This window comes from Silurus meridionalis, chromosome 11, assembly GCF_014805685.1.
Source record: "Silurus meridionalis isolate SWU-2019-XX chromosome 11, ASM1480568v1, whole genome shotgun sequence".
Taxonomy (NCBI): Eukaryota; Metazoa; Chordata; class Actinopteri; order Siluriformes; family Siluridae; genus Silurus; species Silurus meridionalis.
In genome coordinates this window covers 4,718,662-4,745,000 of record NC_060894.1, presented here as the reverse complement: position 1 = coordinate 4,745,000, position 26,339 = coordinate 4,718,662, and the positions used below count along the sequence as shown (strand labels likewise).

At 37.8% G+C, this 26,339-nt stretch overlaps 3 protein-coding genes across 9 annotated transcripts in view; all 3 read left to right on the top strand.

Annotated features, from left to right (window-relative positions):
* tacc1 (transforming, acidic coiled-coil containing protein 1) overlaps positions 1-4,647 on the top strand; it is a 45,729-nt gene extending 41,082 nt beyond the window's left edge. For all 6 annotated transcript variants that reach the window (XM_046860713.1, XM_046860712.1, XM_046860708.1 and 3 more), the window contains 3 exons: positions 470-576; positions 1,034-1,154; positions 1,911-4,647. In XM_046860713.1, the coding sequence (XP_046716669.1) occupies positions 470-576; positions 1,034-1,154; positions 1,911-1,979 (297 nt within the window). In that variant the 3' untranslated portion in view covers positions 1,980-4,647. The remainder of the gene's footprint in view (positions 1-469; positions 577-1,033; positions 1,155-1,910) is intronic.
* A 3,198-nt stretch (positions 4,648-7,845) lies between these two features.
* si:ch211-113d22.2 (prostate stem cell antigen) lies at positions 7,846-13,810 on the top strand. 2 transcript variants are annotated; one of them, XM_046861491.1, is made up of 3 exons: positions 7,846-8,001; positions 8,963-9,076; positions 12,573-13,810. In XM_046861491.1, exons 1-3 carry the CDS (start codon positions 7,953-7,955, stop codon positions 12,788-12,790), a joined length of 381 nt encoding a protein of 126 aa, XP_046717447.1. In that variant the 5' UTR covers positions 7,846-7,952; the 3' UTR covers positions 12,791-13,810. The 2 variants fall into 2 exon arrangements, with proteins under 2 accessions (XP_046717447.1, XP_046717446.1); XM_046861490.1 differs by having other exon boundaries at positions 7,856-8,001; positions 8,936-9,076.
* Positions 13,811-16,248: 2,438 nt separating this feature from the next.
* Positions 16,249-26,339, top strand: part of loxl2a (lysyl oxidase-like 2a) — a 47,400-nt gene continuing 37,309 nt past the window's right edge. The window contains exons 1-3 of the mRNA XM_046861489.1: positions 16,249-16,593; positions 22,032-22,337; positions 24,106-24,281. Coding sequence (XP_046717445.1) covers positions 22,055-22,337; positions 24,106-24,281 — 459 coding nt within the window. The 5' untranslated portion in view covers positions 16,249-16,593; positions 22,032-22,054. The remainder of the gene's footprint in view (positions 16,594-22,031; positions 22,338-24,105; positions 24,282-26,339) is intronic.

The window sequence follows — 26,339 nt, the reverse complement described above, 5'->3', positions numbered from 1 at the left end:
TGTTGACATGCTTGTTAGACTGTTTACAAAAATGCTACATTACATGTTTAAATGTGTTGCCTTTTTACTGTCATTTTAACCTGTTAAATCAAATATTAGTTTTGGTGCTAGCCATTTGTATAATGCTAGTTTTTTGTTAGCCTGTTTATTCTAGAATTTATCTTGTGACTTTGACCTAAGATTTTTCTCTGTTAACATGTTTACTATAATGCTAGTTTTTGTTTTTTTGGTGTCTTGTTTAACACTTCTTTTGGGTTAGTCTCTGTAGTATAATGCAATTTTTTGCTAACCTTTTAACACTATTTTTTTTCTTAGCCTCTGTGGTACAATGCTAGTGTTTTTGTTAACTTGTTTTACGTTAGCTTTGTGTTCACCTATGTAACGTATTGTTGGTTTTGTGTGTCCCCTTGTCACTCTGATTGCTACTTCCTGATGTTTCTCCTCCTGTTTGGGTTTTGTTATGGTTTAGAATGAAGAAGTGCTGAAGAAGTGTGCTCAGGAATATTTAGGGCGCGTCAAGCAGGAGGAGCAGCGTTACAACACACTCAAAATCCACGCTGAGGAGAAACTCGACAAGTAAGTGTGATCAGAAACGCACTACACAGACTATACACCTCACAACCCACCCTGTGTTTAGGTGTGTATTCATCCTCATGTATGTGTTACTGGGGTTTAGCAGTAAAGAGTTTTCCCAGTGTGTGTGTTACTCAGGTGTATCATTAGAGCAGATAAGTAGTTATCCCAGTGTGTGTGTGTGTGTGTGTGTGTGTGTGTGTGTGTGTGTGTGTGTGTGTGTGTGTTACTCAGATGTATCATTAGAGCAGATGTGTAGTTATCCCAGTGTGTGTGTGTTACTCAGGTGTATCAGAAGAGCAGATGTGTAGTTATCCCTGTGTGTGTATACTCAGGTGTATCATTAGAGCAGATGTGTAGTTTCCCCAGTGTGTTACATGGGTGTAAAATGGAAAATGGTTAGAGTTGATGTTTATTCACAGCCTGGATCAGATGTATTTTTAACACACGTGTGTTACAGGGCAAATGAAGAGATCGCTCAGGTGCGTACGAGGGCAACCGGTGAGTGTGTGGCGTTAAATGCCAGCCTAAGGAAGGAACAGATGAAGGTGGAGTCTCTGGAGCGAGCGTTGGAACAAAAGGTAAATATTTCACCTTTCACTTAAAGGGCTTCTAATTTTATCCTAATGTATTTCTATATTGTTTATATTCATCAATGCTCTCCTCTCTGGGTGCGAGGTGCATACTGTCTCTCCCCTGTCAATCACAGTGACACTAGACAAATTTGAGCATCTGTGAGCACGTACATTATATGGGCAAAAGATTTTGGACAACAACATAAGATTTGTATGTGCTTTTGAAAATCCCAATTTACATTCAGTTCCTATTTGTGCTTACAATAATCTCCAGTCATCTGAGAAGATGTTCCACTAGATGTTCCACTAGCGTTGAGGTCAGAGCTCTTTAGAAGCCCACTCAAGATCTTTTACTCCAACCCATGTAACGCATATTTTCATGGAGCTGGCTTTGTGCACAGGAGTATTGGCATGCTGTCATGAAGGGAAAATTCTACTGCATTCAAAGACATCAGATACAATTGTGTGGTTCCAACTTTGTCATAACAATTTGAGGAACATATGGCTAAAAAAAGTCTATTGTCACAATGCTTTTGTCCATATAGTTTATGTAGAAGGGGCGGCCAGATCTTTCCTCCCATTTTGAGTCGAAATTGAAAGGTGACCCAATTTTGGGCGAAGATTGAGATAAAATATGTTTAACGTTAACTACTTAGACACAGAAAACCTTTCCTCATCATTTTATTCATTCAGTCATTTACTCAATTATAAGCCATAATTACATCCTTACTGGTCTTTCTTCCTTCTCAATGTTTTTATTAGAATCAAGAAATCGAGGAGCTTACGAAGATCTGTGATGAACTCATCGCCAAACTCGGCACAACAAACTGACCACTTTTTTGGATTTAGATTTGAGCTTACGTCCTGACTGAACCCCGCCCCCCTTCACTCAGCTCCGCCTCCAACATAGTCCCGCATGTACAATATGCCTGCCTGGATCTCTCTCCAACATCTGCAGCGTGGAATTGCTGCATCAGCTAAAGTAATGTGCCTATAATAGAGACTTTTGATTCCGAGACATGGCGGTAACACGGTGATCTGCACGAACCGCCAGCGCTAACTGCAGTTTTAATGATTCATGCATCTGATCGAATTAACACTTTTTGCCACGACTCTTGCTGCATTTACCCCTGGCATTAACATGTGACCTGTATCCAGATGTTGTCCTCATTCACTTTGATAAGTGTAAACTTGCTTCTGATCGGAATGTTATCCGTTCAGCGTGTCCTGGTCCAGAGGTAGTCAAGGACGCATTGTGATCAGATCTCAGTGTAATGTAATTCACAGGACGACATCACGCAAAACCCCCCTCTCTCTACCGCTGCATGCAGCCGTGTGGCTTTGCAGTACAATCAATTGGGAATACATCACAAATATAGTGATACGTTTGCCTGCACACTTGAAAGTTGAATAACCACTCACCACCCACCACAGCTGCCGACGTTCATGGTTCCATATGTTTCTTTTTACTGTTTACACATTGAAATCTATCCACCTTATTACTAACTGAAGCCTCCTCATCCTTCCCATTTGCATTACTTGTAAAATGTCTTGTGGCTAAAATGTATTTTAAAAGAAAAACCACCACTTCAGTCTGACTCGCTATTGGGGCCATCTTCTGCAGACTTACAGAAGTCAGTTGGTGTTTCCAAGTGTAAACGCTCCATGTCCAGATTGACTGATGATCCAATCTGCTTGATCAGCTTGCCATGTTAAAGCCAAGTGTAAACGCAGCCTTTGATTTAGTTTGGATGCAGTGTGCTTCATCTGTGAGGCGAATGAGTGTGTGTGTGTGTGTGTGTGTGTGTGTGTGTGTGTGTGTGTGTGTGTGTGTGTCTTCCTTCCTTACAGTACATGCACTTTGTAATATGTGTGTGTATGATAGAGAGAGAGATAGAGAGAGAGAAAAAGTATAAAAGAGAGAAACTATAAGACTATATATTTTTCCAGACTAAGACTTTTTTCCCCCAGTCAAATTTGCCTTAGGCATCAAATTAGTTGTCATGGAAACCAAATGCTTAGATAATCGTATTCACATAGCTACTAGAAGAGAACTGATGCTTGTAAGGAGTTACCACACAGTAAGGCACAAAGTGTTTTATTGTTCTTTAACACAATTTGCCAACACTAATCTTTTTTTGTGTCGGAAAGTAATCACAAGCAAAACCACTTACATTATAGCAGCTATAAACATAATTCCCTCGACACTCTGGAAACTTGGTAAATCTGTATGCAAATATCTATGCTGTGTGTGTGTGTGTGTGGGTGTGTGGGTTGTTTGATTAACCCTTCCAGCCACTGGTATCTCTCTTTCTCTCTCTACAACAACAGCAGTGAAAGTGCCAGTGCAATCCAATGACGCACACATTTTATTGTAAATAAGAATCGATTACATGTTTATTTTGTATTATTATAAAAGTTTATGGTTCGCTCATTCTGTGGGGATTCGAAGCGAAAACAAGAAAGTCTTGCTAACAAATGATTATATCGTGTTCAGGGGTGTCAGTGTTCACACACTGGGCTTTGTGTTACAGTAAAATTTTTATGTTACATTTAGTAATGCACTAACCTTCCAGTACAGTACAGGACTGGTATTAAGTCTGAAATGTAGGCGGAGCTTAGATTTTTTTTAATTAGCCACAACGCTAACCTTTCTTTTCACTTCCTAATGGTTTAATGTGACTAAACTTTGTGGTGCAAGTAGCTGATGTGTAGTTAGCCACTAATACATATTTAAATGATCTAATAATACCATTGTGTAATTAAACAGATTACAGCTACAGATCCTGAGGTAAAATATTCGAAGCAGTAATAATAAATCCGTATGTCAATATTGACGTTACAAGAAAATAACCAAGCTTGTAATCGGCTAATCAAATATAACCTAAGCTCCGCCCATTCTTGATTCTGCAATACATTTAATAATGGTTTAAAATTAATCAGGTGTGATGTAACGCACAATGATACGAACTCTGAAAGTGATCGAACTTGATCTTTTATTCAATCTTTATTTTATTTTTATGAAGGTAGAAAGAAACTTTTTAATGCTTATAATTTGTAAAAGAAAACTTTCATCTGATTACAATTTAAGCACTTCAGAAATCAAGCGAATCCAGAATGAACTTGAGGAGTTTAACACATTTTATTTATGGATTGGAATCGCTGATTTGTCTTCATGTTTTGTCTGTGTTTCAGAACTGCTTCCAATATGCCCTTATTGACTTTCGTTCAATCAATTAGATGGACATTAGCCAGGAACTCCTGGAAGTCCTCTAGGAGGTGTTGCTGTGGTATAACTTTGAAAAACAGTGGATTTTTGTAAATTGTTGAATGAAATTTTAATTGCTTTGGATATAGGAGCTGATAAAATAGAGGTCTAATAGCTAATTACCACATGAAATAGATAGCAAACTAGTTATTTACTAGTTATTTACTAGCTAGTTCAGCAGCTGAATTTAAAGAACCAACAAATACGAATCAATAAATTGTACATATAATAGTACTGTATATTATATTGTATTTTACAATTTATTACTTACAAGCCAGCTGACTGGCATGCTAGAGTCCTAGCAAGGCAATATCAGAGCATTTAAATCTGTAAGAAAATCATTTCAGCTACATTCTAATTAGCAGGATCAGGTGTGTTAGACACTCCTTCGCCTGTGTGTGAACAAAAACAACAGGGAAGTCAAAAAGTGCGTGTTGAAAAAGCTACTGGAACACTACACGTTTGTGAACTAACAAAATATTTTTTATATCGATCCTGTTCAACTGACAATCCACCTCTTTCTCCGTGCCTGTTGCCAAAGTGATGCGAGTCAAGCTGCCGGTGTCGCATCCCACAATCCCCTGTGTGTCATATGTAATAGCTGCCAAAATGCATCTGTGCAATGTATATGTCCTGATACACAATACGTCCTGATTCGTGTCTGTTTACACTTCAAAACATGGTCCATTCAGGATGGCTTTTATGAAGAAGTGTCCTTCTCTGAGACTCGCTCCTATCGCTCTGTGCACCTTATGAGTGTAAGAAGGAAAACATGGTGGATGCTCTGTCCTTCCTCTTCCTGTTCTCCTCTCAGAATTTCCTCAGTAAAACGTAATAAAATCCTAACAATATGTTAAAGAGTGATCAGGAGTTCAGCAAGGATTTGATATGTGCACATGCTTATAGCGCTGAACTCTGGTTAGTGCCTGTGTGTATGTTTTATGTGTTTGTTTTCTTTATGTTTGTACAGTAAAAGAGAAAGAGAAATGCACAGAAATTATGTTTACTAATATATATATATATATATATATATATATATATATATATATATATATATATATATATATATATATATATATATATACATACATACATACATACACACATTATATAATACATATATACTGTATATACATTATATTATAAGTCTCTATTTTGTGCATAAAGTGTTGCCTGAATTAAAGGTATTAGAACGTACCATCTTTTTTCCCCCTTTTATTGAATTCGATCAAAAGGATTTTCAGTCATTGGCGTGACGTTTCAAAGAGCCGAAAAGTAAATAAACAGCAGGTGGAAATGACGCAGGTCGAAGCGTCTTACGTTTTGCTGTATAGGGACATAGGCGCTTTCAGACGTTTCTGTGTGGATAAGCAACTTTTGGGAAACGACTGAAAACAGAGGTATAAAAGTAGTGATCAATTAGGACTATGTTAATGAATGAATTAGTTCAGTGTTCCATTCTCCTGCTCATCACATCTTTATAAGTCGAGAGTTTTCTATAGTTACAGGCACACAGTGAGAGAACGATCACTCCACACACACTCACTATGGTTCAGGTCAGGTATGATAGAGAGTTTACTATAGAACTTTGTACAATATATAGCAGCCATAGTGTGTGTAACATATATGTATAATTTGAAGATTGACAGTTCTGTGCAGAATTTAAAGATGAAGCAGGGAATATAATTATGGTCAGTTGTTAATGAGGCTGATAGATCTTGACAATGATATAGACTTTCATAACTGGGAGTCAATAAAGGTTGTTTATTCCTCACATACATATTATATACAAGTGCCACACAAGTGCAGCATCAAACAGATGACATGTTTTACCATAATGACCGTAAAGAGGGAAGTGGTAGCTCAGTGGTTAAGGCTCTGGGTTACTGATTGGAAGGTCAGGGTTCAAGCCCTGATGCCGGTATAGGTTGACCCTGCATTCCGGGCCAAGCTTCTCAACATTGATGGGTACATAAAAAATATATAATAAATACATGCTAATTTATAGTAAGTCAAGGATGTATACCCAAAAATAAATGAGTGGGAGGGAGGATATGTTCTTTCTCCCCTATCAATCACAGGCATCTCTGATCTCATGTATTTAGGAGACAGCGAATGATAATTACGACATTTATGAGGTAATTATCATTCGCTGTCTTCTAAATACATGATGGTTAGTGGGTGAGACTTTGCAAGACACAATTGAATATATGAAATTTATATTTTATTTGTTCTTCCGTTTTATTGCCAGATCAAAATGTCCTTAAAGTATTAAAGGGTTAATATGTCATCTAAAATTGACAGGAAGGATGTCAGCGTTATATTTGCTAATTTGTCTTGAAGTTTTTCATGTCCAATAGGGAAAATTTGCCAAACCCTTCATTTCAACTACTTAAGAAAATGGTGTAATCAAGGTCATGGATGAGGTGGCAAGTCTGAATCAGGAGTTTCTTCCTCTCAAAATGTTCTGCTTGTTGTTAAACTGACGCTAAACTGTATGTTGGTAGATTCCACCAAGCAGCCTTTAAAAGTTCAAACTGCTCAATGCGCTCTACCCTGATTGGTGCCTTGCTGCGTGTTTGACCAGTTAATTTTTTGTCCACTTATAAATAAAAAGCAACGACTGATTTCACAAAATGTAGTTGAGTAACAAGTATGTTTTTTGACTTTGAAATGTAGTGAATTTAAAGTAAAAGTCTCCCCAAATGGAAATACTTAAGCTACTTAAGTACAGTAACAAATTACATTTACTTTGTTACCGTCCACCACTGGTCCAAATAGATGGATAAAACCAATAGCGCAAAAACAAATCACTTTCTTGCTCCTCATATAATTTGGGATCACTTCCAACTGCTTTACATGATTTGGGTAACAAGTTCCAACCTGATCAGGATAAAGTGCATACTGAAGCTGTATGATGTAAGTAAAAGAGTTTTCACACAGGTGTGAACTGATTCCTATTGGTTTTGTGGCTCTGGCAGAAATCTAAGAACAAACCTCAAACCCAAATCACAAGAAACCATGGACTGCTGTTGTTTTATTCTCATGTGTCCCGGCTTACTGAGCAGGTGAGCTGAATGAGGTCAAGATAATCTGTGCTTTTGATTAATATCATATGACAGGGATGACTGGTGTTAAAATGATGACTGTCCTTATGTCCTTTTGTCCTTGTGTTAAGAAACACATGATGTGTCTCGAGCACTTGATTACAGTAGAACTATGTAGAGTAGAATTATATGTGAAATATATACAGATTTTAGAAAAGCAGCCATTTCGGCTGCCAGTCCCAACAAAACCTAAGCACTGTGCCCCAGAATCTTTCCAGCGACATTGTTTAGCCAGTACAGTATCCCAAATCATACACCAGTCTTCTGTGTTTTTCTTATGCACATGTAATTGTCACGTCCGTTCCTATCTGCTGATTATGACAAACACGTATTAGAGCTGTTAAGCTGTGAAAAGCCACGCTCAGATTAGAGATGGGGGAAGATTTGCACGTCTGAATGTCTACAATCGTCTGAAACGTCCGGGCGAACATGAAGACTCTGGTCTTTCTGCTGCTGCTCCTGAGCACTGCTCTACACAGTATGTATCATACTAAAGTTTGTTAAGATCCTGTTTGTGTGTCAGAACAGTTAGATTGATATCTGATATCTTTATTAAAGATTACATTTTTAGTGGTTCTGTGAGAGTGCATAATATAATTACCCATAATGCACTGTATATAGTGTAGCACCGATCTACGTCTATATTAAGTACAATGAGCATTAAGTATTTTAAAAACTTTATGAATGTGTTTTTGAAAAGATTCTGAATTCTGCTTGGCCCACATAGTGCACAGTGAACGAGTGAATCGGGCAACGATTGCATACACCGAATGCCTGCCATGCTTGCTGGTTGAAAGTTTTATGATCAAAAATGCATGTAAAGTTCACCGAGAATGATTTAAAAATGATCAACCTGCAACCTGACATGATGTTTGGAGGCCAATTTTACAAAACGTTTTCCTTTAAAGGAATATAAAGGAATATACATTATGAAGTCGATCTCTAATTAAGGGCGTAGGTCATTTGCAAGCTCTTCAACTTTCCAATTCTTCAGTCAACTAGTTTTGGAAAGTGTTTCTATGGCAATTTCTCTTGCCCTCACCCATTATACACCCCCTAAAGAAATGAATGAAGCAAAATAAACCTCTGCCCTTACCCTCAGCCTCAGGCACAAGTTTTTTGTGCACTTTTCTGGCCACAAGCTTCAGGATCTTGAAGGTTGTGTGCTGATTTAATTACTGCACTTTCATATGTTTGGTTTCCAACAAGAAAACACACTTTTAAACAATGTGACACAAGGAACGAGATGTTATCATGCAATCTCTTATGTAGCAGTTTGCCTTCTGTAAAATTACAAATTTCTTGGACATAATTTTAAAGGGTAAAACTGGTTTACAAGTGTTGTGTATGTGTGTGTGTGTGTGTGTGTGTTGAACTACATTAACTGTCTTATCATGTTAATCTCATATCAGCTGTGTTCTCTTGTGCCGTGTGTAAAGGCGAGGCACTCAAGTGTTACACCTGCGTTGCGTCCAATCAGGATGAGTGTAACCGACAAGGCATGACTGTGTGTCCTGCTAACTCAGATGCCTGTGCAACCATCACAGGGGCCAGTGAGTGCACACACACACACACACACACACACACACACACACCTTTATTGTTGTAAGGACCTTCCATTAATATAATTATTTGTACAGCTAGTTTATGTAGTCAATGTTAGTTATAGTGCAGCCTAGCAAACGAAGTTGTATTTTTATTATTATTATTTAAAAACATAATCAAAAGGTTTAAACGGTGAAATATCCACGTGCTTGTGGCGACATTGAAACGCCACAAGGGGGAGCCATTTAGTTAGATTAGCTCAATTATTAATCACCAGAGTGTAAAGGTGATAAACGTTTCATATTTTTTTATAGTAGTTAATGACATATTGTTTTTAGTTTTTTTTCTTTCTAAAATCTGTTTATGATTAATTTTTTAAACGTGCATACTAAAATTCGACGTTTATTTGTCTCACACGCACAACGATACAAAGTGCAACATGAAGTGAAATGTATTCCAAAATGATGGAAATAAATGGAATGAAATAAAATGCTAAAAAAGGATGAGTTAAATAGAAAATGACCAAAATTAAAATAACAGAATAAGAGAGTATCTTAGATATAATCAAATGAAACGTTCGTGTTTCATAAAACCGAAAACTGTGATGAGGGAATTCCAGGTTAAGGAATCTCACATTCCAGAGGAAAAAGATTCCCGAAGGGTTTGACTACAAATAAAATACGCCCACTGAACCCTGTTTAGTTCTGGAGCTTTCAGGAGAATGTAGCTAACAAATAAATGAATCTAAACTAATACACACCCCACAAGTTCTGAGTTTGTTTTGTTTTGTAGTTTTTTACATTAGCAAACACAAAATCTGAAGGATCACTAATCATCATCATCATCATCATCCAAGGTCACTAGTTCAATCCTGAGCTCAGGTTACAATTTCTGTGGAGTTTCTGTGCCTGACTCTGATTCCCACTGGCAGATTTACTGGTTTTTATTCCATTTACATTCTAGGCTTATTCAGAAACTACAACTAAGCTGAGTTCATGATCAAGGGCCTTGTTCAAGGGCCCAGCCCTGGCATCTTGTTGGTGCTGGGATTTGAACTCAATACCTTCTAATAATTAATCCAACATCTTAATGAATAAGCAACTGGTCGCCTTCAACCTCAGAAAAACTTGCTAGTGCATGGATCATTTACAATAAATTGATATAAGTAAGTGTGTTAACGCTGGCATGCGATGGACTCCACTGGCGTTTCGGTCAGAGTCTAATTCTCAAAAAACTTGCTCTGGGTTCACTATTGATAAAGTAACAAATGAGTCCAAAATCACTAATCAACTGATAAAAGATCTATGAGAATCAGTACAAAACAAATCTTTTTAAGTTGTAAGTCTTATATTTTTGTATTTGGAGATGGAGCTAAAGATTAGTTTTCCAGAGGTTGGGGCGATGGAAGGAACTCATCGTCCTCAGGCTGAGTGTGTTAATGGAAGAAACACACATACACACACTCCCTGAACATCACAAAGCACTTTCAAAGTTTTACTCTTTGGTGAAGGTAAACATAAACTATGGTGTGTCTTACAAATTAGTATGGGACAGACAGTATACTGTAAAAATGTAAATAGTGTAGTTAAAGACATGCATGTGTGTATCACACATACACTGTAAATGAGTAAAGCAAACCGTATTCCTTTGTTAACACGGACGTAAAAAAAAACTTGAAACAAGCCGCAATCTCAATTTTCCTTTTTCCCTCATTGGAACATTTCCATTCCAGTTTCAGTGCCTTGTATGTATTTATCACTTCTAAAGAAACAAATCCCTTTCCATCTCTTTCTTCAGCAATGTGACTCATTGCTCAGATTTTGTAGCAATGCTGTAATCTATAACACACTCAACACAACACCAAAATGTCTCGGGGCTACCCTTCGCTTAAAGCTGGATTGTATTTGGAAATAAACCTTTATTCCACTCAACTGTAAATAAAGTATATATAATTATTCTTTTTTTTTAATGGAAACATTTCACCATCATTCCACTTGTGTGGGAGATTCAGCTCCGGAGTCTGAGGTTCGACCCTGAGCTCGGATTTCTCTATAAATGTTTCTCCTTGTGTCCGTGTGGGTTTCCTCAGGGTTCTCTGGTTTCCTCCCACCCTTTAAAAACCATGCAGGTTGAACAATTTGCTACTTTATCTCCTCCTAGCTGTGAATGTGTCGGTACGTGTACAGTATGTGTGCACACTGGAATCCAATCCAAGCTGTAGTTTTACCTCAGACAAAGTGTTTCTGGGATAGATTAGAGCTCAATGCCACCCTGACCAGGATAAAGCATTTACTGAAGATAAATAAATTTAAAAGTGCCATTTGGAGCTGAACAGGAGAGTAGTATCTGATCTGTGGCCCTGTCTCAAATCGCTCACCAAACAGTATCCCGAGGCTAATAATACTGTACACAGTACACTTCATAGAGGCAATGGAAGAACAATGAGGGTTTTTCCATCATCTGTAATATAATGAATATGTGTAATTTAATCAGGTGCAATATTTGCACATACTTTCTTTCTAATACTTTATTTTTACTTGTGCTTTATAATCATTTCACCATCCAAATTTTCTCTCAAATTTGGTCACCTGCCTATTCCATCCCACCCGCTCAACCTCTAACATACCACCTTGGGCTGGGTAAAGGCTACCACACTCAGAAGAAAGTGCTGTCTGCCCTCTTCTGCATACCTCAGTTCTCTTATGGTTTTGTTCTTATGTTTTCAGTCGACACATCAGCCAGGTTTTAAAGGGAGGAATATTAATACGTGTGGGGTGAATTATGAGTGCATACAAGGTGGTATGAAAAAGTTACAAGACGAGTTCTGTTTACAAATATGTACTTTATTTTCCTACGTTTACACACTACCACTTTCAAAATAGTCAAAATAGTTAAGTCTTCTTTTCGAAGCGTGTGAAGCACCTTCTGCGATTCGCGCTGGATCTCCAAAACGGTGTCAAAACGGCGACCTTTGAGCTTCATCTTCAATCTGGCGAGTAGGGTGGGTGCAGAAGTGAGATCATGTGGATTGTTCTGCAAAAGTTGCCTTATGGTTTCATGCAAAATTGCACGTTTGCTCTTTGTTCTAACTTGCAGTTCATGATAAAATCACAGACGTGGAAACGCATGTGGTCAGAATAGCACCAGGTTGCACCATTGGTTTCGAATCTTTTTGATACCCCCTCGTAGAAAAACCTAATAAACCGTTCACTTCATCACTAAACCATCGCTGATTAACCCACCATGATTACAGATTAAAAAAAAACCACTAAATCACTAATGGCAGCTTTAATTGTACACATCTTGTTTAGCTTCCCAATAGTTTTCTTCTTCAGTTACACCCATTTAATCTGAGCATTTTTTCAGCTCAAACACTTCCTGAAGTTTTAGTGTAAATAATTTAAACACAAAACCAACCAATGATGTCCTATGTGTATGTGTGTGTGTGTGTGTGTGTGTGTGTGTGTGTGTGTGTGTGTGTGTGTGGTTTTTTATCCTCTCCAGACTCAGTGATGAAGTCATGCTCCTTTAAATCGTTCTGTGATAAATCCAACATGAGCAATGGAGGAATGAAGCTGGAGTGCTGCTTTAATGATGAGTGCAACGGGCCACATCGTGCCCACAGTCACGGAAAACACAATAACGGCGCTGTGGCTCTGAACTCCAGCCTGAGCATGCTCCTGGGAGTACTGATGATCCGTGCTGCTTTCAGCGTCATGTAAAATCATATTAACACCAGAAACAAACACTTTAGGACATATTATTAGTTTTATTTTATTTATAAGGCATATCCTTCTCAGTATTATAGCGGGAATGTAAAAAACTGCATTGGATATTAGGTTTATAGTGAATGTACATTAGCAGTTAAGAAATTTTGGACACACCTCTTTATTTTGTACATTTTTTGATTATTTTATTACAAAGAGAAAGATATTTAAACTAAAGTCTTCTTAAGAAATGTGGTATAAGGCAATAGTGTGGACAAAAATGGCTTTTAATTAAAATTCTCAACAGTTTCTCCTGATAAAACTTTCCCATGGCACATTCTTGGCATTTTCTGTTCACAAGGTTCATGAAGAAGCTTACTTTCTGAGGTGTACGTAAAAAATGATTATTTTGGGATTAAAAAAAAACAACAACAACAACAAAATAAATGTCTGCATGGACTTCATTATTTATATACACATTATTATAAAAAAAATCAAAAATTAAATCTTTATATTTCACAATATTTCACATTGTCAAGTTTTCAAATGTCTTGTACGAAAATGACAAAATTTAATCTGTTGTGCAAAATTTTTAACTGGTAGTGTACCTCGATTTAACTGGGTATTAAAGGAATTCATTTGTGTCGTAGATTTCGATTAGTCTATAGTATATAGTATTATGATGCAAGCATTGTGTACTTTTCTTTGTCTTTTCCTTTTGGCTCTCTGTTTTACACCTTTTAGTATGTTTTGTGCTCTAACACACACCGACTTACACTGTTCACTTCATCAACATACCATTGAGAACAAAAGGGGTTTGTATTAAAGGAAAAATGCACGAAAGGAATAGTAGAATTAGACCTAATAAGGCTGAAAGTGCCGGAAATTAATTTGCATAGCCGGTATATCTTTCTAGATCTTTCTCGCTTTCACGAAGTATAAAGCCACCTAAAGTTTGCTTCTGAATGTTTGTGGTTTGTGATGGATATGGACTTGAATGATTGATGGCTAAATAAAGCTGACAGCCGAATAATATATATATTTTTATTATTTAAATTGATTCTACACAGATCCATTGTTTTGGTCTAACATGTTGTATGTGTCTATAAATTGAAGCATGTTTGGTATAGTATAAAAAGACAAGCTACATACAATATACAGTATATGGAAAACGTTTTTGTGGACACCTGACCATAAGATTCATGTGTTTTTTGAACATTTGATTCCACATTTAGTCCCCATTTGCTGTTATAATATCCTTCACTGTTCTGGAAAAATATTACACTACATTTTGTTCAAGGGTGTTAGTAAAGTCAGGTACTGATAGTGAGGTGAGGAGGCCTGGGGGTGAGGTCAGCGCTCAATAGCAGACCACTCAAGATTTTCCACTCCAATCCATGTAAAACATATCTTCATGTAGCTGGCTTTGTGCACAGGGGGCATTGTCATGCTGGAGCAGGTTTGACACTAATACAATTGTGTGCATTGCGTGTAAACAGTTTGGGGAAGAACCACATGAAGCTGGAAAAAACAGGTGTCATAATACTTTTTTCAGTATGGTGTATTATATTTTGATTCACTGCATGTACAAAATTGACTGCACTTCAGTTTTTACTTAACCAGTAAGTTTTGTTTGAAAACCCCAACTAAGTAATATGTCTCATTTTCTCTGATTTTTTAAATAAAGACTGGGGACCTCTAAAGTAGCCTGAGGGTCCAAGATTTCTTAACAAAATTTACAGTAATTTATACAACAATGTTGTTGAAAGCTCATTTCTTTATTAGTGAGAAGATGTTGGTCAAACTGCCGGCCAGACGGTCATTTTTTTTAAATACAATTGAAATAAACCCAGAATTAAATCAAATAAAAAAAAGATGAAAAATAATAATTCACAGACATTTCACATTTTTGAGAAGAGAGCAGGTTCTGGGGTTTAGTTGTTTGTTTGACTGCAATATAAATGTCTCTTTACAAAAAAAGATGATAAGTACAGACTGTTTAATGAAACAAAAGTTGCTTAGTTTGTGTCTGATGCACAGCTGTACCACAGCCAATAATACTGTTAATGCTTCCACTTAGAAGCCATAAAGATATATTTAAACTGTATCAGTATAAACGGTTCTGTCTCCAGTTTTGCACTCCAGTGTTCCTCAGTGATCAGTTGGTAACCTTGAAAAAATGAAGAAAATTAATGAATGATCATCAAGATGATCCAAAGTGTCAACCAGATGAAGATTAATATGGTTCTTCTAAATGCTCAGCCTGATATCTTCTCCGGAAGCTTTCCCTTACCACTGTTGCCAGTAGCTTGTTCAGTAGGAAAAAACTTACAAGGAATATTTAAAAAATTTTAAAGTATATTTGATATATACATTTCTGTAAAGCTGCTTTATTGCAATGTCCACTGGTAAAAGTGAATTGAATTGAATATAATTGGGCAGACTGGTAGAGCAGAACAGAATGGTAGTCATTACCACTGGTTGAGTTCTGTGTTCCTTGCGTTCCTGGGAAAACGTTGTTTCATTTCACTGTGTACTGCACTGTACATGGTTGAAATGACAATAAAGCCTACTTGACTTGACTTGACTTAGACCATCCTATTGGTGATACCACATAACACAGGAGATAACCAGCCTTAAACTCCAGTGCTCTTGTAAGCTCTTCACAGCAGAAAGTGTGAAAGCCATTTCTGAGTTAGATTGTGGAAACCACAACATCCTACAAAACACCTTGGTCATGACACTTTAAGGTACACCATGACATGTTCCTGCTGATTGCAGACCCTTTCTGAGGTGATGTGAAAAGGTTGCCAAGGAAATGTATTGACCTAAAGTGCAGTATTGAGCGTAAAACATTTCTGACAGTTTCTGACAAAATGTTTTCTATCCATCTCAGAGATGTCCAGTGTTCAGTCGGGTAATTTGACTTTTTAGGAAGCATGTTAGCATATATGCAAATACATATAATATAATCAAATAAGTAACGAACACCTGTTCTAATGGCTTTAAATATAAATAATATTTTAGCAGAGTTTCTGATGCAGAAATTACGGTCTAAGCCCATTTCATTATTTATTTCAGAGGCAGGAACTCAGAAGGGAATTGGGGAAAAAATAAATTAATATAAAAAAGAAAATAGAAACAGTGACAATGTACAAGAGATATTCTATCCCCCCCCCCCAGAGAGTGTGTGTGTTTGCCTTTCTGTCAGTCTGTCAGTCTGTCTGTGTGTGTGTGTTTGCCTTTCTGTCTGTGTGTGTGTGTGTGTGTGTGTGTTTTGTCTGTGAGTCTTTCTGTGTGTGTGTGTGTGTGTGTGTGTGTGTGTGTGTGTGTGTGTGTGTTTCTGTCTCTCTTACTGTGCGTGTGTGCGTGTGTCTGTCTGTCTTTTTTTCACACATTTTGTATCTCTGTCGTTTCTTTCTTTCTCTCCCCATCTTTCTCTCTCTCTCTCTCTCTCTCTCTCTCTCTCTCTCTCTCTCTGAATGTAAAGCCTTATTGTTTTAGTAAATCAGCAGTTTTCTGAAAGTGCTCCTCAGGAACGCTGACGAGAAACCTAAAGACTTGCCATGTCGTCATCGCCGTTCCAGCGCGTGCACGTGTCTCCCCAAAGTAACGGGTCTGTTTTCACGTTCCGGAGGCAGGAAAAGAGGAGGAGAAGAGGAGGAGAAGGGAGAAGGAGAGAACAGTGAAAAGCCCTGAAGCCCTGGGAGAGTGGAGAGGCGGTGCAGTTAAAAGCACAGCAGGACACGACAGGACACGACACGAGCGCTGGACTGAAGGAGCAGGACAACTTCATACCAACCGAATCAATTTACACTGTGAGTCTAATCACTTATTAATACAGTCATTTATTATATATCATATATAATGATGTCTTACAGCCCAGTCTTTAGTCTTTATTGCTTTCTATTTTATTGATATAAGAGTAGAATCTGGTCTCAATTAAACCCTGGATGTAGAAGGTTTAAGATCTGACACTCAAGTATTCGTTTAATATTTTAATAACTACTATTATCATTATACATGTAAATATTTTGCATGTCTGTTTTGAACTGTACTTTTGATATTTGATCCTGGTTTTTAAAACAGGTCTAAATGGTGCACCATGGATTAGTGTAATTATATTGAACCCTTCTATACCCTGGACTAAATCCAAGGTGTCCTGGTTTAAAACTAGTTTACTGTGTAGCATAAAATGTGTAGCATTTTTATAAACTCTAATGTAGATTTGCAAGAAATACAACTCACTTCAACTCACTAGTCTCTCACTTATTGTAATAAATAATATTGGATTCAAAATCCAAGTTTTCAATTTATCCCGGTTTAAAACTGATCTAAATGTGCAACACTCAGAATTGAATTTCTATCAGGATTTAGATTCAAGTCTATAATAACTAATCTGATCTAAATAGAATTAATTTGTAATGCACATCCTGGTGGAAATGTAATTGGTTATATTGATTTAAAACTAGTCAAAACAAGTGTTCGCATGCAATCTAATATACTTTGCATTTTATAACAGACTCAATAACCTAAATGTAGAGCTTTAAGAAGTGTAATCTTGGAAATTTAACAGGTTTTTTAAGAATGATTCTGCTTAAAACTGAGATTTACCGGTTTAAAACTGGTCTAAATGTATAACACTGGAAAAAGTAACTTTGAGTTGTGCTTGAATACAAGACTTTACACTACACTGGTCCAAGTGTAACTGATTGTAAGGTGTGACCTGGTATAAATGTGACTTGTTATGATTAAAACTAGTTTTAAATGGTTTAAGTGTTTGCAGGTGGTGTAACATTCAGTTATACATAAAATATGAAGAAAAACACTGACTGAAATATAGAAGTTTAAGAAGCATAATCTATGAAAATTTCACTCTATACGCCTTGTGCTAGTGTGAAAGAATGATAGTGCTTGGCTTTTACAGCTGGTCTAAATGTAAATGATTAGGAATAGTACTATTTTAAAACTGGTTCAAAATCTGTATAAATGCATTCATTCCAAAATGATCTAGATATAATCTAATCGAAATAAAGTTCTAAACAATTCCACAGCTTCGGATCTGGTTTTAATATATTTGTTAAGAATTTCTAAGCTTATTTATACAAAAACTTTTATAAGACTGGTCTAAGTAAAATTATTTTTGAGAGAATTGAAACACGGTTTACACTGGTAAAACAAGATTTGTACATATATAAAGGGCAGGAGTTTGCTATTGTGGAAAGTAGCATTAATAATTGTGTGTAATGCAGTAATGGTAGGTTGTGTTTGCTCAGAGAAAAGGCACGCATCTTTAATAAAGCGCTCTAAGGTTATCTGATTTATAAGCAGTCCGGGCACAGGTGAGTTCATTTCAGGAATTTGCTAAAGTCTTTTGTTTTTCAGACTCCAGCATTGGGGTGGGCGATAAGGAAAAGTATCATGTTACGGTTACTTAAAGACGTCTCTGTGTTATATAATATGGACAGCGATGATGGCTGTTTAGACTGAACATTGTGTTATGGTGGAGAGTTGGAATGAATCCCAGGTTTTAGTAACCACATTTCAGCTTTTTATTTGTTCAAGAGTGAAGATAAATTGTAAGACCTGCACTAACACCTACAGTGCGTAACAATGCAGCATTTGATATGTGTATAGATCCAAGCCAAATGGCAGAGGACCTGTCCTCATTAGCATTCTCTCGTTCTCTCTAGTCTTTTTTTTTCCACCTCAGCCACCTGCTGCAACTTGTGATAGAACTATTTCACTGGTTTTAACCTCTGGATTTTAAATGCAACATTTCAGGCTTCATATAAAATCACTAGACATTTCAATGTTTTATGGTTTTAGCCTATTTGTATGCTGAATGTGTGCATTCTTCTGGGGTTGGGTTCTTATCTCGTACTGACACCAATAAGAGAAACTGCTAATCGTGGGTTGTGCCGCTCAGCCCTTTACACTCTCTCTAATGACACTTCAAATAACTGCTTAAGGAAGAAAAGTGTTGAAAAATGTTAAACATCTGAGACATAACGATGCCACAGATGTCAATTTTGGGTCCATGTATGAAATTTGAGTGTCTAAACATGTCTAAACACTCCCAAAGACATTTTTGGACCATTTTTGTACAATCAGACATGTTCATTTTTGAGTGTTAATTATCATGAATGCTATAAGACTAAATAAGTAATATATCCTGCTTCCAGCAAAAGCAAACAGGGAAACAAAAGCTCAGGAAAGTCTCAAGAATGCATTTGCATATCCCTTGTTTGGAAGCTGGGGTCAGAGCACAGGGTCTGCCATGATACAGTGTTAAACATGGGCTTGAACCCCAACCTTCTGATTAGTAACCCAGAGTCCATAACCATTTATTTAGATATATTTGATTTGACGGATTTAATGAAATAGCTGCAGTTATGATTCTATGCTATGATTCTGTATTCATGGCATGCTTTTACACTTTATAAGTATTCATGTTTCACACATTTTCATCTGTTGTGCAGCATGATTAGTGTAATTGTAGTGATTTTAACAGCTGATTAATGTATACATTTGTGTTTTTTTATAGTTACATGTAAATTTGACATTTTATAAAAGCATGATTTAAAAACCCAATGTTGAACTATATGTGTTATTTATTTATTTAACATAAGATTTTTTTTAATAATATGAACGTGTGTTGCATTTGCACCGTGTAAGAAATTGTATTTTATTTTTTTGTGTAAGAGTGTTTTATAGTGTAATCCGCTATGCTGCGTTTTCAAAATAATGTTCACATTATCTCACAGATAATTCATAGATCTCTTTGTGAGCATCTATTAAATGTAACCAGTATCACATGTGGGTGTGGCCTTTAATTTCATGTGATATATCTTGCGATTTTTTGGTCTGTTGAGTGAAATTTACTGGAACCTCGATCATTTAAATCTGTGTAAAATGGGAAAAATCTTGCGCCTTGTTCCCAAAATCACTACTCTGTACTGTTTATTCTTAGAAAAAAAGTTGTTTGTTCCCGTAAAAACATAGGCACCGTGTTTGCTACACGGCTAATAAACATTTTGGAAAAACCTCTTTGGGTAAACTCGATGTCAATAAATGCTTTGTGGTGTGTTGTGTTTATTGCTGAACGCTGAGCTGGCAGTAAGCTTGTACTTTGAGGAAAGCAATGCAATTAGACTCTCTATCCAGACAACTGAGTGAATGCTTTTCAACTGTGAAACTGCATCTTTAATTTGCAGTTCAGTTACATGTTAAAAGCTTGTTGCATTTTTTAATTCAGATGTTTGGTGTACATGTAGTGCTTAAAACATCTGGAAAAAGTGTAACATTTACACTGAAGCTAGTCATTCAGATAGCTAGTACATAGCTGGTTATTCCTACAGAAAATATAAACGGTGCAATGCAAAGAAAGGAACTCAGAACAGTCAACATTTTCCTCAGAAATGTTAATAAATTACCGAAAAAAATGATACAGTTAATATTCCATATTAATTACATTTAGTGATTTAGATGAAGTGGTAGAAGGTGTACCTAGGAATAAACAATTAGTTAGATGAGGACTAAAAGAAGAATTAGATGGTGGAAACTGAGGGAGGAAGACTGTAGTGTGAGGTTCAAGGAAGAGGTTAGACAGGAGTTTGGTGGTGGTGAAGAGGTGCTGGATCGTTGGACAACTGAACTACTGCAGAAGTGATACGGGAGACAGCTAGAAAGGTACTTGGAGTGACATCTGGAAACAGAAAGGAAGACAAAAAGACATGGTGGTAGAATGAGAAAGTGCAGGAAAGCATCAGGAGAAAGAGGTTGGCAAAACAGAATTGGGATCGACAGAGTGATGAGAAAAGTAGGCAGGAGTACAAGGAGATGCGGCAGCAGGTAAAGAGGGATGTGACGAAAGCCAAGGAAAAGGCATATGAGGAGCTGTATAAGAGGTTGGACACTAAGGAAGGAGTAAAGGATTTGTACTGATTGGCCAGGCAGAGGGACCGAGCTGGAAAGGATGTGCTGCAAGTTGGAGCAATAAACGATGGAGATGGAAATGTGTTGACTAGTGATGAGAGTGTGTTGAAGATGGATGGAGTATTTTGAGCAGCAGATGAACGAGGAAAATAAGAGAGAGAGAAGGTTGGATGGTGTGGAGATGGTAAAGCAGGAAGTGGATAGGATTAGTAAGGAGGAAATGAGAGCAGCAATTAAGAGGATCAAGAGTGGTTGGACCAGATGTCGGTTGGACCAGATGACATACTGGTAGAAGCATGGAGATGTTTAGGAGAGATGGCAGTGGAGTTTTTAACCAGGTTGTTCTTGGAAGGTGAGAGGATGCCTGAGAAATGGAGAAGGAGTGTTCTGGTACCGATCTTTAAGAATAAGGGAGATGTGCAAACAACAGAGGAATACAGGGGAATTAAGTTGATCAGTCACACCATGAAGTTATGGGAAAGAGTAGTGAAAGCCAGGCTGAGAGAAGAGGTGACCATCTGTGAGCAACAGTATGGTTTTATGCCGAGAAAGAGCACCACAGACGAATTATTTGCTTTGAGAATGTTGATGGAGAAGTATAGAGAAGGTCAGAAGGAGTTGCATTGTGTGTTTGTGGATTTAGAGAAAGCGTACAACAGGGTGCTGAGAGGGGAGTTGTGGTATTGTATGAGGAATTCAGGTGTTTCAGAGAAGTATGTGAGGGTGGTGCAGGACATGTATGAGGACAGTGTGACAGCAGTGAAGTGTGCAGTAAGAACGACAAACTGGTTCAAGGTGGAGGTTGGACTGCATCAAGGATCGGCTCTGAGCCCTTTCCTGTTTGCAATGGTAATGGGTAGGTTGATGGACGAGGTCAGACAGGAGTCTCCGTGGACTATGATGTTTGCGGATGCTATTGTTATTTGTGGTGAGAGTAGGGAGCAGGTTGAGAAGAGCCTGGAGAAGTGGAGATATGCGCTGGAGAGAAGGGGAATGAATGTCAGTAGGAGTAAGACACAGTACATGTGTGTAAATGAGATTGAGGGCAGTGGAGTGGTGCGGTTGCAGGGAGAAGAGGTGGAGAAGGTGGAGGAGTTCAGGTACCTGGGATCAACAGTGCAAAGTATTAGAGAGTGTGTTAGAGAAGTGAAGAAAGAAGAAGAAGAATTACATTTACCACTGAGTACTAGCTGAATTTCTATGGGTTCCATCATTTTAAGAAGCAATGCATTACAACTTTCACACAACTGTTAGAAAATTGAGAGAGTTAATAAAACTTGTGTGTTTGTTTGTGTGTGGTGTATTTCTCTCCCTTCAGATCTCAGCTGATCTACAGTATAGATGTGTGTGATGATGATGGCCATGCGGTCATTCTCCATGTCCGTGGTGGTGTGTGTGTTGGCCATGTGTGTGTGCCTAAGTATGGGCGAGCCCATCACTTTGCGTCTTTCTGGAGAAAAGCGTAAACACTATGAGGGAAGAGTGGAGGTGTATTATAATGGAGCGTGGGGGACGGTGTGTGACGACGACTTCGACATCGCTGCCGCACAAGTAGTGTGTAGACAGCTCGGCTTCCTCTCCGCTGTCTCTTGGTTTCCGTCTGCTAAATACGGCCAAGGAGAAGGTATGTGTTGTTTGCATTTCCAACTTTTCTTGTCATTTTGAACCACTAACAAGTTCAAGTTTTAAGTTTAATTTTATAACGTTTTTCACAATGGAGATTGGTTCGAAGCAGCAAAAATCTGTATAGGAAAATGTATTGGTTAACATTGTTCAATGCACATGAAACACCTAAACATGGCCTAGAGACAGCTTTACAATTGAAAAATTCATGAATTTTTAATGTTTAAAAGTCTGAATGCTAGCTAATCAAAATAGCTAGTATTGTCCAGCTTATAAACTCATTTGTACTCATTACAGATCAGTACAGACATAATTATTTTATCACTTTGTAGTAATAAAACATATATAGAAAAATCTATCTAAGCTATAAACACCTAACCATGATGAGAAAGGGATGGGGCTTTGGATTGAAAGGTTGTGAGTTCAAATCCCAACACCACCAATCTGCCACTGCTGGACTCTTAAGTCTCACAAATGGGATCAGTCACTCTGGATAAAAGTGTTTGCCACATGGTATAACTATGAATGTAGAATTATCACCGTTTGCCATTTTCTTATCCTACATATCTTTGTGTAATTTTGGTTTTTGAAATAATTGTCCAGTTTGACAGCAATTTTTAACCCAGAACAAACAGTTATTTGTAACAGATGTCATAGCTTGGTATATATTTATTTGAGCACAGTCTTCATCATATATAAATTGCAGTGGCGGGCCGTGCATTTGGTTCCTGGGCCTTCAGTGGGGACTTACTTGACTTAATCCACCTCTTAATACCACCACTATCACGTCGCAATTATAGAAACCATCACTAGTATAAAAAACGCAATATAACAACACATGGCATTACAGGGAGAGAAATATAATATAGAACCATTTTACTAAAGCAAGCTCCATACCTCTAGGCTACAACCGCAACTGTGCACCTACATTGTCTGGAGCAATTCAGAATCAATATTTGTTTAATAACATGAAAAAAACTTTCTTTCGACTTCTCCCATTAGGGGTCGCCACAGCGGATCATCCGCATGTTTGATTTGGCACATATTTAAAAATGGATTTCTTATTGTTTAAAAAAACAGACTCACTGTTAATATTCTCTATGGTAAAAAGTCCAGCAGTACAGACTTTGAAAGCCCTGGGCAGATTAGATTGACATGGCAGCACATAGAGGCTGAAATCTGATTGGACAAAAAACCTACCATCCACGTACACGTACTGGAAGCAGTGCAGCCAAGAGAAACACTACATAACAAAGAGAATAGACTATTGGGAATAAATTAATACAATTTCATGGAACAAATATTAGAATTTGTGTTGTAAATGTAGTGATTCTGATAGTGTTTAGGTCAGCAGAGAAGGCCTTGCTGGCCGTGACGGCCCACCACTGATAAATTGTGACCCAACCAAGAACACAGAACCAGGATTAATTAAATATTAAAGATTTGCCTAATTTGCATAATTCATTACTAAGATTTTCTTTAGATAGAAATCTACTGAGAGGAAAAAAAACGCATCCTTGCAGTCTCTCTGTTCATCCGTCTGTCTGTTTCAAATTTCTGGAAAATGCTTTTTTATTCGGAGCAGGACTGGAAGTGATAAAAGGAAACTTAGTATTTTATAATCTTTATAGTCATTGTCTGCTCATTTGGAAAGAAGGTCTGTCTCTTGTTTTTTTGTTTTATATCTGATTATATATGTGTGTGTGTGTGTGTGTGTGTGTGTGTGTGTGTGTGTGTGTGTGTGTGTGTGTGTGTGTGTGTGTGTGTAGGTCCTATCTGGTTGGACAATGTACACTGTACAGGGAGGGAGGCTTCAGTCTCCGACTGTATATCAAACGGGTTTGGGGTTTCAGACTGTAAACACTCGGAGGATGTCGGAGTCGTGTGTACACAAAAACGCATCCCGGGATTCAAACACATCAGCACTAACAGCAACGAAGTGGAGGTGAGACATACACACACGCGTTTGTACACCAACATTACATAACATTATGACATTTTAACATTATGACCGGTGAAGTGAATAACACTGATTATCTCTTCATCATCACTGGCACCTGTTAGTGGGTTCGATATTTTAGGCAGCAAGTGAACAATTTGTCATGAAAGTTGATGTGGTAGAAGCAGGAAAAATGTGCAAGTGTAAGGATTTGAGTGAGTTTGACAAGAACCAAATTGTGATGGCTAGATGACTGGGTCAGAGCATCTCCAAAAATGGCAGTGGTCAGTATCTATCAAAAGTGGTACAAGGAAGGAACAGTGGTGAACCTGGTGACAGGGTCATGGGTGGTTGAGGCTCATTGATGCACGTAGGGAGCGAAGGCTGTCCTGTGTGGTCCGATCCAACAGACGAACATCTGTAGCTCAAATTGCTGAAGAAGTGACTGCTTTTAATACTTGACAGGGTCAGGACTGTTTTAGCAGTATTTTATGTAAGTCTTATGTCATCTATTGAAGCACAAGACATGCTGTTCACAAGACACATTTTTTAGATTTGATCTAACATCGATCACTAACTGGTTTTACTCAACCTCGTGTAGTCAGTGCCAGTTCAAGTGCATGCTGTCAATGAAGCTTCTCAAAGATTCTGCTTCTTGTTCTAAAGTTTTTGCTGAAACCACTTGTAATGAAACCCTTTGTGTGAATTTAAAAAGAATGGCATCATAAGCGGTTTCAGTAATGCTCTCAGGCTTACTGTTTCTTATTGGGCTCTTTCTGATCCTCACTGTTTTTAATGCTTGTGTAACGCTTGTGCGTTTTGTGTATAAATATTAAATATCTAAGTTTATTTAAGGGTGCTTGTTTTTCCAGGTTATGCCATAGTTAGCCTTCTTTTAGAGCTATTTAAGAAATATAGCTAACATATTAGTACTGTACAGCACCCCCTAGTGGTCAGCTATAACAGCTCCGTCAGCAGACGGAAAATTAAGCAAAATTATGGTTGTGTAAACATTTTGGTTGTGTAAACATACAAGAACTATAGACTATGTACTTTGGTACATAGTATTTTCTAAAAATAATAAAAAATGACAAACAAATGATTTGGTCATGCAGTGGAAGCTTGGTGGTGCTGGGATTTGAACTCTTGAACTCTTGTGTTTAAGCTGTTGTTATTCTGTGCATGGATTTCACTCGGCTTCTTTCCGGGTTTCCTCCAACCACTTTAAAAAATAAAATATAGAGCAGGCTTTTGATACATCCCAAACCACTGAATGGTAAAAGTGGTAACAAATGTGTAAGGAATCGCTTACTGGGAACTATAAATCACCTTATTCTTTAAACAGTGCCATTAATCCTGTTCTGACCCTTGCTGTAAATCTTTGTCTCTTTACAAGCCAGTGTGGTCGTAATTCTTTTTTCTAATCAGAATGTCCTTATGGCCGATTTTCTAGCCAGATTTCCCAAATATCCCTTTCATGTGCCTTTTTTTTTTTTTTATACACAGCAGGCAAAAAGTCTAAAAGACCAGAACCCCCAACACACACACACACACACACACACTCATCCCCTCACTAATGAATGCACACATAGTTCCCGTCTTAGAGCAGAGACTTCAAAAAATGTGCACTAGCTGTTTACTTTTTGCCCTCCGTGATCCTCTGCACGTCTGCACGTGGATGTGTTTGTACTCATGGAAACCGAGGTGAGTGGCCTGTAATGTTCTTTTCCATCTCTACAACCTTGGAGGCTAATGATCTTACCACAGATGTCTCTCCCACACACACACACACACACACACACACACACACACACACACTGCCCACAACTTTCTGTCTAATCACTCAGACTTGCTCTGAACAGCTCATTCGTGGAAAGGATGACGACTGTCTGAGGGAATCCCGTCTCCCCCGTAGACAGACAAGGAGAATCCCCTCGTTTTACCCACAACGGAAAGATTGTGTGGGTTTTATTACCCCGTGCTGACGGGCACTTGGGGTTGGGGGGAGGTGTTGGGGATTAGTCAAGTGTGGGGGTTTTGTAGCAGTTTTTTCTGAAACATAAA